Source organism: Taudactylus pleione, unplaced genomic scaffold (genome assembly GCF_031769625.1).
Source record: "Taudactylus pleione unplaced genomic scaffold, aTauple2 ptg000352l, whole genome shotgun sequence".
Lineage (NCBI taxonomy): Eukaryota > Metazoa > Chordata > Amphibia > Anura > Myobatrachidae > Taudactylus > Taudactylus pleione.
Window position 1 is genome coordinate 3,460,800 of NW_028284753.1, and position 19,893 is coordinate 3,480,692.

General features: G+C 37.0%; 1 protein-coding gene and 1 pseudogene across 1 annotated transcript in view; one reads left to right on the forward strand and one right to left on the reverse strand.

Annotated features, from left to right (window-relative positions):
- LOC148508623 (G protein-coupled receptor 83-like) overlaps positions 1-11,837 on the forward strand; it is a 30,389-nt gene extending 18,552 nt beyond the window's left edge. Inside the window, exon 4 of the mRNA XM_088444201.1 lies at positions 10,527-11,837. Coding sequence (XP_088300327.1) covers positions 10,527-11,148 — 622 coding nt within the window. The 3' untranslated portion in view covers positions 11,149-11,837. The remainder of the gene's footprint in view (positions 1-10,526) is intronic.
- A 7,589-nt stretch (positions 11,838-19,426) lies between these two features.
- LOC148508624 (5S ribosomal RNA) lies at positions 19,427-19,545 on the reverse strand (annotated as a pseudogene).
- Between the last annotated feature and the right edge of the window lie 348 nt (positions 19,546-19,893).

Genomic DNA, 19,893 nt, shown 5'->3' on the forward strand with positions numbered 1-19,893 from the left:
AATTGCCCTTTAGGAATATTCTTGAGCCAGCTTTTTTGGTGATTACTATTGTAACTGATGTAATTATTGCAGTCTACTTCTTTTTGGAAGGTTGATGTACTAATTTGGTTTTCAGTAATATTTAACGTGATATCTAAAAAATGAATAGTGGACTGGTGATGAGTGCTAGTGAAAGTGAGGTTGAAGTCATTGTGATTAAGATATTGGATGAATCGAGAAATAGACAAAAGATCCCCTTTCCAAATGAAAAATAAATCATCTATATAGCGTGTATAGAGGACCAGGTTCGCGCCGAAGGGGCCACCCCAAATATACTCCTTTTCGAATGTGCCCATATAGATGTTAGCATAATTCAGCACGAACCTGGTCCCCATTGCTGTGCCAAGGACTTGGTGATTAAACAAAAAATAAGTTTGATTTAGAATAAAGTGAATGGCATGAAGGATGAATTCACACTGGTCCACTGACATCCCTACAACTTCCCTGAGGCTCAGATCTACCATAGTCATACACAAATCATGTGGTATGTTGGTATATAGTGATGAATCATCACCAGTAATGAAATGGTAGTCTTCTTCCCATTTTATCACTGATATTTTTTCAAGGAAATGTGTTGTATCTCTAAGATGAGACTCAAGTGAACCAGCATGGGGTTGTAAAAATTGATCAACATAATGTGAAAGATTTGCAGTGAGGGAACCCAAACCAGAAATGATGGGATGACCATGGGGATTGTGTTGTGACTTGTGTATTTTGGGGAGGTGATAGTAGGTGGGCGTGATGGGATGTGCAGGATAAAGAAACAAAAACAGATCTTTAGTGATAGTGCTTTTCCATAGAGCATTCTGCAATAAATCAAACAGTTCAGATTGAAAATGTATAGTAGGATCTTTTACAATCGTGGTGTAAAACTTAATGTCAGAGAGTTGTCTGTTAGCCTCTGATAGGTAATCTGAAGTATTCTGTATCTCTATTCCTCCCCCCTTATCGGCTGATTTGATGGTTATTGACATATCTTTCTGTAATTCCTTTAGGTCACATCTTTCTTGTTGTGTCAGATTATGACAATATTTCAATTCAGTATGTGCTTTAGAACACAATAAATCAAATTCCTTCAAAGTTTTTTGGTAAAAGGTTTCGATTGTAGCACTCTTATATTGAAGTGGAAAAAATTGTGATTTAATTTTACAGTCTTTAATTTTGAGATTATGAATTGAACTAGAGGCACCATAAACTGGAATAAAAGTATTAACTTGATTAGCAACATAGTCATCATTTTCTTCTAATAGAGAAAACAGATCTTTTAGAGGAATGTTGTCATCTTCTGTTAGCTTAAATAGGAAAATGGTATAGCATCATCAGTAATTATGGGAGATCCCTTTATTTTGTGTTTCTTTAGGTCTTTGATAGCAAAATAACGCTTACGACAAAGATTCCTAATAAACCTATTCAATTCTACAAAGAGATTGAATAAATTAGGGCCAGAAGATGGCGCAAACTTAAGTCCTTTTAGTAATAAATGTAATTGTTCCTCAGTTAGTTGTTTATTGGAAAGGTTAAATATCCCTTTTGCGGACTTCAACTAAGATGTTAATTCCATCTTTTGTGATCTTTACTGAAAACCAAATTAGTACATCAACCTTCGAAAAAGAAGTAGACTGCAATAATTACATCAGTTACAATAGTAATCACCAAAAAAGCTGGCTCAAGAATATCCCTAAAGGGCAATTACATAGATTCAGGAGAAATTGTTCAGAAAAGACAAATTTATAGAACAAGCTACACCTTTAATCAATTCCTTCAAAGAAAAAGCATACCATCAGGAATTGCTTGATAAAGCTTTTAATGAAATCCTAACACTAGATAGGTGTTCATTATTGTCCAAAAAAGATAAAACACTAGAAAAAAAGGGATAAGTGTACAAATCTCTTGTTTTTGTGTCAAAACAGAATAGTCTGTCACACAAGATCAGGAGCATTATAACTAACAATTTTAAAATTTTGAAACTAGATCCCACTTTAAAAAATGAATTAGATTATAAACCCATTGTGATTTTCAAAAAAGCTGATAATTTACATAGAAAATTAGTATCAAGTCACTTTACCCAAAGGGAGACCCATACTAACATTTCTAACACCATAGCATGGGCTCCAAAACCCATTGGTTGCTATAAGTGCAATCAAGTTAGATGCACTACGTGCAAATACATATCAAATAAGGAAAAAAAATCCATTCAGCCACCACAGGAAAGTTGTTTACATGGGTATGTTTGTGAATTGTGAGACTAATTATGTTATCTATGTTTTGTCATGCCCTTGTACCAAACAATATGTGGGTCGCACCACTAGAAAATTCAAGTTCCGGTTTTTAGAACATAGATGGAACATCAATAATCGCATGACAAAGCATAGCATAGGTCAGCATTTTGCACAAGAACATGAAGCAAACCCAGAGTTATTGAGAGCAGTCATTATAGACCAAGTACCTCTAACTGAAAGGGGAGGAGACCATTACAAAAGGTTATGTATGAGAGAAGCGTTTTGGACTCATACCCTCCATACATTACTTCCAGATGGACTCAATGAGTCCATTGAACTGGATTTTTGATCCTCTATTTATATATTAGACATGCCTCTTTATGATTCACACTTTTTTATCATATAGATCATCATCATTTACTTTTCCCCTCCCCTCCTCATTTCCTATGGCAATAACGATTTCAGTCAGGATCAGTGTTCCCACTGAGTTGCCGGGAATCAGAAATTAGCTTTGTACATCTGATAGGATATCAAGGGGAACCTTTTTGGGTTTATTTCCACATCATGTTGATTAGGTCTGTAAGACATGGGATGTGAAGCTAAGAGTTATATCTATATTGATATGAATATCTCTTAATATATGGTGATTTATTACTTTGTTTATATTTCCATATTTATTTATTTATTTCTTGAATATAAAAATTCATTTTCAATACGTCTATTTAGGTCACACGGTTAGTCTGTTTGTTCAGTCTTTCATTATTTCTCCGTGTGTAGTCCACACACGGATATATTTCAATCTTAAGTATCTGTACCTCTCTGATTAGTTATACATTTGAAAAGTGGATCCTATAACATTCGTGTGATGTTTCATGCGTTTAATGTCTCATATCATTGATATGGCAATATTAATATTGTCTCTATGTTATTACTTTTTACACTTTTTGATACAAATCAATTGTGTGTATATACATTCATTTTTGTTTTTTGAATATTATTATAATTTCTATTCGTAACATTGGTTTTTCTTTTATTCATATATACATTGATATATTCATTTATGGATTCTGACCTCATATTTTGCATACTGAAAACAAAGATTAAATTTGCAAAGATTATTTAACTGAGTAACACATATAGACTTTTTGGTCTAATTTTACTTGAATTATTTTTTTTATATATTTTTCATTATGATGTATTATGTGCAGACCAAAAAACATATGAATTATATAAACATGGATTGCTGCTCTTTGATATGTCTATCTTACTGTGTTTAAAAGTATCCAGCAATTAAGATAAAGACCAAACAGCTGAATCACATGAAAAACAGCTGAGAAACAGCATTTAATTAAAACCTATGAGCACAGCTATTTAAACTCCATGTGGAACACTGGATGTTACACCTTCTGAGGAAACCGGGGTTCTTTGTGCCCGGAGAAACGTGTCAACAAACATCCTGTTTGTTGCCAGACCACTATCGCACACTGGAGTGTTCACTGGTTCTTCCCCCCTGCAGGGAGCCTACCGCGAGTCCTCCGTGAGTTTCACACACTGACTAAACTGCACTATCAGTGACACAGCCAGCCGGATACAGAGCACGGAGCTACCTGGCTCTTAGCCATCCAGCAGCATGCTACCGCTGACGAGTGGTAGAGCATTACCACTCTTCAGAGATCCGTTCACATAATTTTTACCGGACATAGGAGAATGAGACGGTAATTATAACATTCATTTGCCAGTCATACTCCCGCTATTTAGCAGTTAGAGTGTTTGCTCCATCCATACCTGGACTCTGTGTCCGTGGGACATCCTTTTCTATTTCCAGTGATAGCGGCTCCCTACAGCAGTTAATTCACTCATACTGGGGTAACAAATTGTGAGAACTGTTTCCATTGAAAGAAGACACATTGTTTCTATATCCATCAGTCTGAATTCTGCACAGAGTTATTCACTCTTTTATTTACTCATTTGTGATATTGCTGTTATTTGCAATTTTAACATTGTTATTAAATATTTGTCATATATACTCTATTGTTTATCTTTGCAAACAAGCGCTCCTACACATTTTTTTCTTGTACTGTATATTGATTTATTTATCATTTTATTTGTACATATGTTTGATAAGTATTGGGAGACAGTGTTATTGATAGACAGTGTACTTAACCACTGGATAGCTCATAAATTGTTTCAAAAGTTCAATTTACAGCTGTTTTCACTGATGTTGCATTCAGATGCTGTAGGTAGGGAATAATAATAACTAACTAATAATTTTTCAGCTAAGAGATCCATTCAAAATGAAAATTCCAAAAATGGGCATGTGGTGTAAGAAGTTGAATTAAGTGGCCACTCACATAGGAGAAACATCTTTGGGGCGGATACAGAGTCACATGCATGACAGTCACAAATGTGACCTCATTGTGTCCTCAGAAATTAATGTGGATCTTAGGCCATATTTAGAGTTGGCCTCATCTATGTGGCTGAATGGGATGCAGTCGGGATGCCGATGGTCTTAATGCCGACCGTCGGCATCCCGACTGTTTAATCCCAGTAGGTGTCTAATGGCCGGCTGTGAAATGCCAACGCAGGTCATTTCACCAACACCGGGAGCCTGACACCCGGCTTACTGATCATCAGTAAGGGGGGGGTGGAGGGTTAGGTTAGAGGCTCTAGGGGGGGATTTAGGGTTAGGTACTCCCCCTGGAGGTTAGGATTAGGCTAGGGGAGGGGGGGTTATGATTAGGCACTTGGGGGGGAAATTAGGGTTAGGCACCCCTAAGGGAGGGTTAGGGGGTAAAATTAGGTTAGAACATACTTACCTTGGACGATTGGGATTTTCACCCCTGCCGGGCTCACACTGTCGGAATTTGAACTGCCGGCCACATGATTAAATGTATGTATTCCGGCTGAATGACTCCTTTATATCTGCTTGTGATAGTAGCCATCATCAGTATCAGTGTGCTTTTTCCCCAGCCCTATACTTGGTGCAAGAGATCCATCTGAAATCAGAAGGATCTCTGCATAGTCTCATCTCTGAATAGTCCACAATTTCATCCAAATAACTAGACATACCTTCAGCACATTTACCCTGTTGGCAAATGCTCCATTGGCTCCCAGCCAGGGCTGGGTTAACCATTAAGCTAAATAAGCACATCGTGGTCCTACAGTGAAATTTTGTAATTGAACATGGAAAATACAAGACAAAGGTATCTATCTAATAAACAAAGGTATGACACAATGTGCACAGAGAAAGCTCAACTCTATGTAGATCAACAGAAGTACAGGTACCATAAATGGGGAAACAAATCTGGTAAGCTTTTAGCAAATATGGCACAAATTAAAAAAGCAACTCCGTATACACTGCAGATAGTGGGACAGGAAGGAATAATGCAGAATATGGAGGAAATAGCAAAAGTATTCCTACAATATTATAAGGAATTACATACAGACCAAGAAGATGATCCGGGCCTATGGATGAAGTTCCTAAGGGAAGCGAAGATGCCTAATCTTGTTGAAGAAGAAAGGATTTCGTTTACTGGCACTTATATCGGAAGCAGACATATCATTAACTATTAATCTTTAAAAACCAAACAAATATTCTAGGCCAGACGGATTTTGCTCGGTATAATATAAAAAAAGGACACCACAGTTAACATCTTATCTAGTGACACTGTATAGTCACTTATTAAAGGGGGGTGAGCGCCATAGGATTTTAATCAGGCACGGATCATATTATTATTAAAACCTGGACAAGACCGTATGTTAACACAATCATACAGACCAATCTCTCTGTTATATCAGGAATTTAAGATCTTCACAAACATTATAGCGAACAGAGGGCCTGATTCAGAGCCGGACGCTCTGACCAGAGCGCTCGCTCTGAATCAGGGCCGTCCTAGTTAAATTTGGAGCGGCCTTGTGGTCGCTCGCATAGCTGTGCGATGCTGATAAGGCATTTTAACCGAATGTCATGGCCACATCTAGTGAGAGTGTTACAGGGGCAGAATTTTGGTGAGGAATTTGTGACAATGAATAAAATGTTATTTAGAACACCTATGGCATATCTTACCATTAATGGATTAAACACCTCTGCATTTCAGTTGTTTATGGGAACACGGCAGGGCTGCCCATTGTCGCCATTGCTATTTAATTTAACAATTGACTCATTAATCTGGAGATGTTTACTTAGGGATGAGTGGCAAGGAGGGGAACTGGGAAATTATTCATTAGAATTATCTGCATATGCAGATGATTTATTACTATATATTAAAAATCCAAAGAAAGCTATACTGGGAATCCTGACTTTACAAGAAGAATTTCATAAAATATCAGGATTCCTGGTGAACTACACCAAAACAGAGACACTAGCGCTGCATCCAATGGCCAAAAAAAAGATGGAATGACACATTTCCATTTAAATGGGGAGTAAAAACCATAAAATAATTGGAATAAGTATTACACCAAAGCCAGCTGATCTATATTCAGTATATTTTCCAGATATAATTAAAAAAACGCTATCAGATTTTGAAAGATGGAAGCATCTACCTTTATCATACCTGGGCAGAAGTAATTTAATAAAAATTATAATTTTTCCCACCATTCTTTACCTATTCCAAATGCTTTCAATATTGATGTTAGATTCTGACCTGAAGAACATGCACCAGGCTTTCAGTAAATTCATATGGGCAGGGAAAAAAACAAGAATATCACTCTATAAATTAAGTCAACCAACCAATTTAGGTGGTATTAACTTACCATGTGCCAAATTTCCATTATGCAGTAGACTGGATAACGAAAACATATACAAGAAACAAAAATATTCCAGTGCTACTAATATATAGAAAAAAGGATTAACAATGGACAGTTGGAATCGTAATTAAATATAATACAAAATTTTATGCAATATTACAATATTACACATATAAAAAAATTATACACAAGAAAAGTAAAAAATAAATAAATAATAATATATTGATTATGAAAATAATAAATACTAATGTTTAAAAGCCACATAAAAGTATGGGTGAACCATATCTGATTGTTTCTTAATGAATCCTCCTTCCAAATAAAGCACAGTCATGTACTGGCTGGTGAAAGAAATGTAGATAAAGTTTTCTTTAGGCAAGAAGAATTACCGGTATTGGATGAATGATTTTTCCACAGTCCTTGGCAACATTCAGTGGTCGATACAGGTAATGATAGGGCTATCATAATCCACAGGAAAGGTAAATAATCCGCCAAAGTCAACAGGGGTTCATGAAATCCAAGAGAGTATGTATCCAGTTAAATGGATAGGAGAGTCTCCAGATCTAGGGCTCAACACGTTTCACTGGATCAAATCACATCCAGCTTCAACAGGAGCATGCGCCAAATTTCCGTTATGCAGTAGACTGGATAAAGAACACAAATGATTTTGCTGATACTGCAATATAACAGGCCCTCTGTCCAGATATACCCTTAGCAAGTATGCTACACATAAAAACACAGACAATGGAACCACGAATAGCACAGAATCTACTAATACACACAACTTGTTTGGCATGGAGATTGGCACGACACCAAACAATGATTACTATATAATGTATCACTTTTTTTACCTGTGGATATAATACAGATTTTTCTTCTGGACTCACTTCGGCAATTTACACTAAATGGTATTTGCAGGAATTGATATACATTCACCACATAATAGATAGGACAAATAAAACTATCCATACACGCAAGTACATTAAAGAGAAATATCCACTAATTGAAATACCTTTATTTTTGAATTTTCAAATAAGTTATGTAAACTCAATAGTATCACAGATTTTTGGTTTGGGTATGGATTGTGGACATGATGACATGCTGCTCCGTTGCTCTGAAAACATAATATCCACATCAAGGATATATGGACAGATCCGTAGGGTGATAAACCTGGAAACAGAAAAAGTGGGATTAGCTAGATGGAGAAATGTATTCCCAAATTTAGCTCTAGGAGATATGGTTAAATATACAGTAAAAATTAATAAATAATTATCATCGGCATTATACAGTATACAAATTTGCACCTTAAAATACTACATTGTGCATATATTACGCCAAAACTAAAGTTCATTATGGGAACATCTGCAAACTCAAACTGTTTTAAGTGTAATGAACCTGAAGCGGATATAATGCACTGTCTATGGGAATGGTATTAAGGTAAAGAAATTTTGGACATCAGTATATGTGTATATAGGTATAGTGATAGGCAAACCACTCAAAATGACCCCAGAATAGGCAATATGGAATTATATACATAGAAACAGTGGTAATACACTATCAGGAGGGAAAAACCAGTGGATAGTCAAGATCATATCAATGACAAAAAAGACCATACTAACACAATGAATATCTCCAGACCCAATAGACATGGCATTATTATAACCCACGATATCACACCTATTCAAAATAGAATGGGTAGAAATGTTGTATGAAAAGGAAAAAAATAATTTTCCATATGGTTACCATGTAAGTATAAATTAACACAGAAAGAAAAAGGGATATTCATAAACATGTAAGCCAGACAAAATGGTGTATGGAAGAACTATTGTTGGGTCTTGCAATACTCTGATACTAATGTAGGAACAACAAATAAGCACTAAAGAAAGTGACAGGAAGAAAAAAGGTGAAGTAGATAATCAGTGTTGGAAATAAACCATATAAGATGAAGAGAATTGATATAAAGGTGGTAATAAAAATATCAAATATGATAGGATGTATAAGGGAAAGGCAACCAGAAAATATTGTTAGGATAATTGTTAGAAGGTAGATGGTATGTAAACCTGTTTGGAAAATAGTTTATGTTTGTAATATGGAGTCTTGTACTAAAAAAGATTCAAAAAAATAAAATAGGCAAAATAAGCACATGCTTAGGGAACCCCCTTCCCTAAGCATGTGCTTATTTTGCTTATTATTTTTTTAAATCTTTTTAGTACAAGACTGCATATTACAAACACAGAATTTTTAAATTGCCAAATTTACCATGGACTATACAGTGTAAAACTGCAAATGGGGCAGCTGAACCAGGTTTGGTTTCACAAAAAGGGGCTATTTACAGAATAATAATAATAATAATAATAATAATAATATAGTAATAATAGAGGTTAATGATATACATTAATCTTGAGCATACAACAAAATAGGAATCTAGTAACTGGTAAACAGCCACATGGTCGAGGCTCATGTGATCATTCTTGTCTTGGTCATGTCAGGTGTCCCATTCAGTTGCCACTGAGAGTGAGTGCAGTGGTGCTGAATACAGTGTTGCCAGATGGGGCGGGGGGGTTCTCCACATTTGCTTAGGACCTCAAAAGATCATAGTCCGGCCCTGCTTCCAGCTACACATATTCAGCTGCAATTAAATAAACGGCTGAGATGTGAATGGCCCATACATGCTTTACGTTGTGTATGCTTGGCTATGGAGCATTGAGAAAAATAACAAGATCCATCCACTAAATGGACTTGCGTGTAGCTCTGATTTAGCCCCTTTATGTGATATTACCACCCAAGAGAACATCATGAGATATTACCACTCAACAGAACCTCACAGAGATGGGGTTGCTTGTTTATGTAGACACAGATGTAATTTAAGGTGGGTACACACTATAAAGATATATCTGGAGATCGAGTGATCTGCAGATATATCTGCAGATGATGGTCGTTGATACACACTGAACAGCCATCATCTGTGTCTGGCTGCGGGTCTCGGCGGACAGGGGGCATGTCTGGGGCATGCCGCTGTATGTTTACAGGCAGTCTGCAGACTGCCCGTACACATCTGCAGAAGGACAGATATGTCTGCAGACATATCTGTCTTTTGACTGTGCAGCACAGCCAATGCGATATGTCAGTGAATGACGACATATCGCGGGTACACACTGGCCGACGGGCAGCAGATATATTGGCCGATCAATTGATCAGCCAATATATCTGTCAGTCTGTGTTCCAGGCATTAGTAGTGTAGGAAGCTTATCTCGCACACTTCAAAGCACTAGTGCAATTTCATCAAACTCTCTGAAAACAATGTACTGCCCACTTTGAAAAATGTAAGTGCAAGGTTTTGGGGGGTGCTATATTGATATTTATTGTCACTAAAGTACATAAATAACTTAAAGAGTATACTCATGTTTTCAAGTTGATTTGTTACATGACTTTATATCATAGCCACATTTTACTGACAATAAGCAGTTAATGTGACAGAGCGATTCTGACCTTGTACACTCATCATCCAGTCTACTTTTTTTCCAGGAACACTGTGCGGATGGTTTGTCTTCCAAGCTTCCCATATCCTGCAGACCTCTTCTGGAAGTATCTGGATTTGGCCACATTTGTACTTCTTTATGTACTGCCTTTGATTGTCATTTCCATTACGTATACCATGGTTGCAAAGAAACTTTGGCTTCGGAATGCCATAGGTGACATTACCATGGAGCAATATTATGCCCACAGACGAAAGAAAAAGATGACCCTCAAGATGTTGATGCTGGTAGTTGTGGTCTTTGCTGTCTGTTGGTTCCCACTGAACTGTTATCTTGTTCTGATGTCCAGTAAAGTCATCAGCAGCAATAATGCTTTATACTTTGCTTTTCACTGGTTTGCCATGAGCAGCACCTGCTACAATCCATTTATATATTGCTGGCTGAATGAGAGCTTCCGCTCAGAACTTAAAGCACTGCTGTGTGTGTGCAGGAGGAGAAGCCCGGCTCAGAACCATGCTCTACAGTCCATTTCACCACCCTTCAGGCATGCCTGGACTGAAAACTGTCCTTTCAAACAAGGCAACATCTCCCAGACTGCTGCCTCTGCCACAAATATTAACTCAGGCAGGACTGACATCTCAAGTGTGGAACCCATTGTTACAGTCAGCTGAAAACATTTTTAATGTGATGAGATAGCAAAGCAATTCAGTCATTTTCTATCATCAGAGGAACCAGGAGAAGTAGGATTATATTGATTCCTTTTTCTTGTTGTTTCAAAAAGTAGTTTTTCAAGTATGTATTTATTCTTAAAGACTCTTCTGAAGCACATAAAATATAATTATGCTATTGCTGTATAAACTATTTTCAAAGGACTATGTAAATTGGTGTTTCCATATAAGTAATGTTCTAAACAATGTGTGAAATAATTTACTATGTATTTGACATGTAAGAGAATATGAAATACTGGAATTTCTTCTATTGCATAAAAATAGAGGATACATCGATGACATATGTGCTTACATTCTTAGGGATATGTGAATGGGTAATTATTCAGGTAATGATACAAAACAGTAAAATATGGAAAACAAGTTGGTCATTCTAAACCAACTTGACTTGAAATTTTACTAAACAATAAAATTAATCATGTTATTTAGATCAGTCTAGATCAAAATCTTCTAGGCTGAACTATATAATGTGCCTCTTGTGATCTGTTAAAATGCAGGGTAATTTGTTTTGCCTTAGATATTGTCTAATGGTTGTCCTTAATGTTTGGTTCACAATGTGAGAGAAAAACACAATTACAGATCTGGCAAATATCTAGTTATTAATAAAATGTACTTTCATTATGTGAAATTTATGGTTGAGTCCCAGAATGTCTGTTTTGTACAAAGCAAAACAAGAAAACTCAATTTAAAATTTAGGCTTTGCTGGAAACAAGAAGCAACTGACTTCTTGTTTCTTATACTTTAATTCCTTCAAAATATAAATAAAATAATAGTAGAGATCTAAAGGCTATATTAGAACATATTGTAATTGTTCTAAAAAATGATCCTGCAAATAGTATTAACAAGCATATGATCAGCTTCATTCAGTTATTGTGAAGACCTCAACATATCTTAGGTCACTCAAATTATGTTATAACTTGGTTCCTCACCGTTTTTTTGGATATTTATTATAAGGTTTGATTTTTATTGAACCTGCGCAACACCTCTAAGAAATTCAATCAGTGGGGTTTACCTGATGCCTTATACTAGAGAAATGGGCCTTACTTCAGAGGAGCTGCAAGGAAAAGTCTGTGAGAAAAGGCATCCACAAGGGATTAAACTAATTGATTCTGCACTTTATGTAGAATCAATGGGTTCGCTTATGTTAACCCTTGGCTTACCAAGCTGGGAAAATGCTTATTGAATAGCATTTCCCCACGCTGTGCGGCTTTTTGAATTCCCCCATAAGGCTGTAAACTGAAAGCACCTGGTTTTGTTCTTTAAATTATTACTGCTTTAAATCTACAGTCTTAAAAGCCAAGATTTTGCCTCTTCACAGAAAACGCACACTATTACATATATCCCTATGTATGTTTAATATTCATGCAATGTAATTAACACAGAATTGCTTTTTTGCTATTTCCTGTGAGATCTACTGCTACTGAAAAAGACAGAATTTATGTACTTTGAGGTCACACAGTAAATAAGTAGCAAATTGTGTTTATTTTAAACTACAAATTGGTGTCATTCAAAACACACAACTAAAGGAAATGTTTACAATTATGGAGAAAACAAAAGGGATTGTGGTTAATGCTTACTTTTTTCTTAAGACTTTAATAGTGTTTGATAAAAAGAATAATATTTAAAATGGAACATAACATCACAAATGTCAAAATGATAGAGCTGAAGATTACAATCATCAGTAAACTTTAACTAAAAAGAGAGCTGACCAATATTTTATTTAAGAGTGACTGGAGGGATGAGAAAGGACACATCGGGTTATGACTTGCTGCTATGGAAGGGGACGAGTAGGGAGAGCTTAAGACCTGAAAGGACCAACAATAAATTAGTCCAACCAATTGTATTTTTCAGTTTTAATGTGTTGTGTGTGTATATGGCTGTTAAAAGTTTGAATGTGAGGTGAGCATTAAAGAGAGAAATCCAAGGCATATATTTACTAAAAGTCGATTTTAATCAATTAAAATCGATCAACATCAATGCTGCGCTTCTGGGGCAAATCACACATTTACTAACAGAATTTTTTTTTTTTTTACATATTAGTAAAAGTGTGGTTTAGCCCCAGAAACACAACACTGAAATTGATCGATTTTGATAAATTTTTGTCAATTTTAAATCAATTAAAATCAACGTTTAGTAAATGTACCCCTAGGGCTCCCAACTTTTAGTAAAGGACTTAGATAAATTATGTATTATCCTTTTCATAAACTGCATTTGGTAGCTTTGCCAGTTTGTATTATGAATAACTTTCCTAATTTCCAATTTGCTGTTAGCTGACAAGTGGTGGCCAAGATAATATGTTGAGTTTGTTCTGATATTGAGAGATAGAACTCCAGATGGGAGGAGGAAAAACCTGGATATCTTTTTGTAAATGCAGAGATATGGGTAAATCCATCATATGTGAATGAGCAAGCCATCTAATGGGCAGCTTTTCCAACACCCATCTAATAAATCTGGATTGATTCTAAGCAACTTTGTGGACACCTAGTAGCCATATAGTGTCATAAAATCCTTTACTTGTTTAGCTATCAGAACCGAACTTGATGAGAGCTTCACAAACCCCATTTCTATGGAATGTGATATGTTCTCTGATACTTTGCTGTTGTTATGACCTAATCTCAAGGAGTGATACAGTAGGTCATTAGATGAAGATTGGCACAATTTTATACTAGTAAACTCAATAGCATGGATGCAGGATGCATAAGAACAAACAGATGAACATTCTGTGACTAGAATAGGCATGATGTCATACCTTCGTTCAACCACTAGTCCACTTTTTAGTAGAGCAGTACTAATGATGTTTGAGCACTTAGTAGAAGTTGAAAACTAGAGCAGGATGAAATGCTGAATAGCAAGAAAATAAATTTCCTACAAAACAAGAAATAGCTGCTTGGCAAGATGGCCGACAACTTGACCAGGAAGCATGGAGTATGGAAAACAGAAGGTAGTAATAAAAGTTTTTTGAAAAAGACAGCACAATCAAGTTACTGGAACAAACAATTGTCATGGTAGGCAGGATAATTAGGGTCACACGCAAAAGACCAGGCAAGTCAACAAAGAATTGTCAGGGTCACAATCAGAAGTCAAATTCCAGATATTAAACAGGATAATCATTGTCACAAGTAAAGGTACAGTCCAGGCAGCAAACATAATAGGGTCACAAGCAGAAGTCAGATTCCAGACAGCAGACAAGATACAATACAGCTCAGAACAGGAGCACAGCAAGACAAGCTTTTGAATTGCGATAACCATATATAGAGGAAAAAGGGGGGGTTGGGCTGCACATCCTAATCTTAAACATAATAAGAGGTACAACCATGCTGAGACGTGTAGTTAGAATGCAGAAGAAAGGAAAATGCAGCTGCACACTCTAAGCACTAAGGGGGTCATTCAGACCTGCTCGTGAGTGGCAGTACGCACTCGCAAGCGGGTCGATGTTCCCCCACTGCGCATGCGCATGACGGAGGGAGCTCCATCGTGCGCATGCGCGAGACCCGGCGAGTGACGGGCTCTCCATCGCTCCGGGTCTCGCAACAAAGGGGGCGTGCTGTCGATGTTGATTGACAGCATGCCCCCTTTGGTGGGCGTGCCAGGGGCGTGGCGGCCAGACGGAGGCATTCCCATGGGAACGCCTACCGTCTGAAGCCGGCCCCACTGACATCAGTAATGATGTCAGTGGGAGTGATTTTGGCTCTGATAGAGCCAAAATCACTCCTGGGCTTGCGGCAGCGAGATCCTACCGCAGGGTCTCTGTCGCAAGCCCGATGGTCACGATGGTCAAGACCATCGTGACCATCATCATGGACGCTCGCATATGCTGTGGGTGGTCACCCACAGCTATGCGAGCGTCCAAGAGGACGCTCCATTTTCAGGGAGGAGGGCCCTGATTCAGAGCGAGCGCTCTGGTCAGAGCATTCAGCTCTGAATCAGGCCCTAAGAATTCTGATGCTCATAACCAATAAACTCCAACAATTAACATGGTTTTTAAAGTAAGTTTTTTGGTACATGTTTGTCAAAAGATGTTTGCCCACCTACTGCATCACGATAAACCTCATAAGGTGGCTCCCTAACATCCCTAATACTGACACATTAAATAAATTTATCTAGGACTTACCTTAAATAGAACTAATTTAAATGTGTGTACTGCAATGTAAAGGACCCATACCAATTAAAATCACCTGTGGCGGGTGGGAGGAGTGCTAGCCCAAGAGAAGGGGTCTCACCTTCAAATGTACCTTAAATACACACATACACAGAGGAAAATATGGGGGGCTGGGCTGCACATCCTAATCGTAAACATAATAAGAGGTGCTACCATGCTGAGACCTATAGTTCTAATATGGAAAAAAAGGAAAATGCAGGTGCTCACTCTAAGCACTAAGAATTCAGATGATTAAAATATTTATAATAAACTCCAACAATTCACATGTTTTTTTAATTGTTGGAGTTTATTATAAATATTTTGGATTTGGCCAAAGATGTTTGCCCACCTACCATGTCACTGTGAACCTTATGAGGTTAACCGTGATGTGGTAGGTGGGCAATCATCTTTGGCAAAAAACATGTACTAAGAACCTTACTTAAAAAAACATGTTATTTGTTGGAGTTTATTATACATTTTTTTGACCATCAGAATTCTTAGAGAATGCTTAGAGTGTGCACCTGCATTTTCCTTTTTTAACTGCTATAACCAGCAAGGTATTTATGAAACTGCTGACAGCTGACACCAATGAACAACAGGAAAGTGCCAGTTTCAGATGACATTATAACATGTGAATGCTATCACTGGAAGGAAACAGACAGATACATCAGCAAAACATCACCAGTTACCTGGTGTTCCTAATGTATAGCAACTTCTATAAGTTATCCTTTATTCTTTCACAGCCAGAGCTGGAGATTGCATTGAATCTTATTTGTCTGCAATCTTCATTATCCAGTCTCACCACAAGGTTGGCCTTCCACAACATCTCATGCAAGTTTCTTACTGCCAATATTAAGGCCTTTAGTTCTACCTATAGTATAGTTAATAGTCCCTTAGTCTGAAGTCTGCTAGTACTGTATCTCAAAAAGTACTTTTTAGGAATGTTGAACCTGAATGTCTGCAAAGAAACAGAAAGATTTTTTGTGTGTAATATAATTCAAGTACATTATGTCACCAGCCAATCAAATGTGGGGCCATGGTGTCTGACACAAGACAAACCGTGGGTTATTGAAAGTGGGATGATGAGAGAGAAAGCACTAGAAATCTGTTGGTCTAACTCTGATCTATCACTGCAAGTAAATGAGATATTATTGGGTGGTCAGATTATTTTTGGAAGAAGAAACAGAAGGAGCCAGAGGAGGGAAGAGAGTGGACTCGGACTCTCTACCTCTACCAGTGTTTATTTCCTAGTGGACCTTGGGTTGCTCTGTAATATGCACTGAGCATGTTGTGCTGCAATGTACTAATAGATAAGGCTTAGGACTTAGCCCTATGCCAATCTCTGCAGGATTACTGCCGATATAAATTGTGAAAGGTTTATAATTGTGAAAATTTAGCCTGGGAGCGATTACAGTACTGTTCAGTTTATGAACTCTGAGGTATTGAACCTTGCATTGGTGACAATTCCAGGAGTAAATTCAATTGAAGAAAATTCTTGCCACATCTGGGATAAACAAATGTAGGACTTAGATTTTCTGGGGATTGATTATGTATCCTGAATATTGTATGTGGTGTTCTATTAAAAAAGAAAAAAAACAAGATTACAAAGTAAAAGTATTGGCTGTGGCACTGTTAAGAGAACATCATCCACATAAAGGGTGATTTCATGTTCTATGCTCCCCATCTGTATACTGTATATTTGCAAGGAGTTTGATTACTAGGGTGAAAGTCAATGGAGAGATGAAGCAATTTTGTTTTGTGTCATTGGGGAGAATAGATAAACCTGATGGCTGACAGAGTTGTTATGAGGGAAAGATATAGTGTAGGGTCCAGATCCCATCAAGAAATTAGTAATATTAAAGGGAAGGGGGGATGGGAAACCATCGCACAGGTAAATAATATTCTCTGGTAAATAACAAAATATACCACTATTCCTGTAATATAAAGCTAATGTTAGACTGGAGTCAATACGGTATTGGTGGTGCTCACTAGAGTTATATAACGATTATTCAAAAGGCAAAAAAGAAGGAAAGAACTCTGCTATGCGAGCACTCTTAATTGATAAAATTATTAAAATCTAACTTTTATTAATGCAATTTAATATAGTAAAATAGACTTACACTTGACAATACAGACAAAAGCATATAATGGGAAAAAGCAAAAAATGCAATCCAGGCTATATAGTACTAATATTAAGAGGTATAAGAACCTCCTTATTAGATGGCAAAATGTTGAAAAACATAAAGCAATTTCAGCATAACAAATGCAGTAATTTTAGTGTACCACAAAGTTTTCACATATAAGGGCCTATTCATCAATACTAAAATAACGGTTTTAAGGACATTTTCCTTAATTACCATTTTTTTAGTATTCATTAATACACTTAACACAGGAGATATCACTGATATCTCCTGGTTAAGTCAGTCTGTGTTAATTTAGAAATTAGGCTATTCGTCAAATTCCGAAAATTATGTAATTTCGTAATTTGATGGTGTTACTATACACCACTCTCAGAAGGCATATAGCTGGTTATACTTACCTGCTTTCAACACGAGCAGGTCCTCCTCGGCTCCTCCATCGCTACCCTGGTCCCTCCTCCGCCTCCATCTGCTGCTCTGACACAGACTGTGTTCTCATGGCAGAACACAGTAAAGTTTTTTTTTTTTTTTTTAAACAGTAAAGTTTAAAGAAAAGAAAAATCTTCAGATGGGAGGTCGGGGTCCGCGGCTGCAGCCTGTGACAGGCGGCCAGGTAGGTGGGAGAGGGGAGTGGAGGGGGAGGGGAGAGGGGAGAGGGGAGGATGGGGGTGGCAGACGACCACAGAATTACAGCAGCTATAATCAGTGCTGTGCATGCGCCGCTTTTGTGAACGTAACAGCGCATGTGCAGCACTGATTATAGCTGCGGTAAGTTAGTGTAGACAGGGAAAGGTATCTATTTTCTGAAAAGCTGTCATCGCAAAAATGACAGCATTTCGGAATAGATACTTATGGAGAGGATTAATGATGAATTCCTGTGTTAATTAGGTAGAACTCCATGCGAGTTCTAAACCTAATTACCTCCATCAAATTTTTAGTAGTGATGAATAGGTCCATAAGCATAAATCTCCATTATCAACACCTCCAATGTGTATTGAGCTGATTGCATAATAGAGAAAGTCAGGGTAATTAAGGCTGCTATTGACAAATTCTGCTTCTCCTCACTATAACAAATGTATTCAATTAGGAGTGAGAAATTCATGAAAAGCAGTTTGCCCATGGAAACAACAGGAGAATTGGCACATTGATCAGTTTTTCACCTCTGTTTTTAACTGTCATACTAAAAGCATCGGACACACAATGCGAGAGTTACTCGACTGATATAGTGACCAATTATTAGAGGTATAGATAGTGCATGTGACAGGCTAAATCCACAAATAATCAACGTAATTGTACCCAATAAACTTCACATAATCATGATCAATAATTAATGACTGGACACACCTTAAATTATCTTTACATCTTATGGATCGGTAATCCATATTATATGTGATCACATAGAATTCATATTGGAATGGTTTGTGAACACATTGGTCTTCATAATTCAAACATAGAAACACTTTGCTAAGGTGCTAATCTCTTGTGAAATCTTCCATATAATCACACCTTGCAACTGCTGGTATTAACACTTGTACTCTGTAACTGAAGTCTGATTACAAACAGATGTGCTAATCTGTTGTGAAATCTTCTGTATAATCACACCTTGTATGGACACAAAGAAAGTGAAGAAAGGCTCTTTGTTGGGGAACTCTTATGAAATAACATGTTTCAAATTTCACATAAAAATTAACTTTTATTAAGCTTGCATAAAATAAGAGAGGTACACTTACATAAATATAAATACAAACATACATGAATCAAAGGCTCGATATAAGAACTATCATCCAAGTTAATAGGCGAAAATAATAGAATAAATCCAATCTGCATTTCACAAAATGAGATGCATATGATCTTTTCTTCAATCCATAAATTGATGGTATATATTCATATACAAAAATTCATGCAATGTCTGTGCCAAGTGTTTATCCTATTCTTCCGAATGAGAATTAACCTACGGCACCTGGTATTCCTAGGAGGTCTCCCATCCAAGTACTAGCCAGGCCTATTACTGTATCGCTTCCAAGATCAGATGAGATTGGGCAGGTTCAGATAAGTATGGCTGTAGGTGTGTTTCATTCGGTAAAGGTAGATGTCCCCTTACACATGGTTTCCACAGATTGACATGAAAAAATGTAGGACTGTCACTCACTGGAGAGTCTGGTTAGTAGTACACAAATATGTTGAGTAAAGTAATGCATATGCATACCTTATTCATGGGATAGAAGAATGTCATAAATTATCATGCATTAGAAACAACATCAATATGTGATCCCCAGTAATCCTAATAATTCACGGGAACAAAATCATCCCTGTATGTGATGATTATTTATTTAGGGATCATAAGCTAAATCAAATATGTTGCATATTAATGATCAATGCTGGTAAGAGGAAATAATACATCAAATATCACCACTT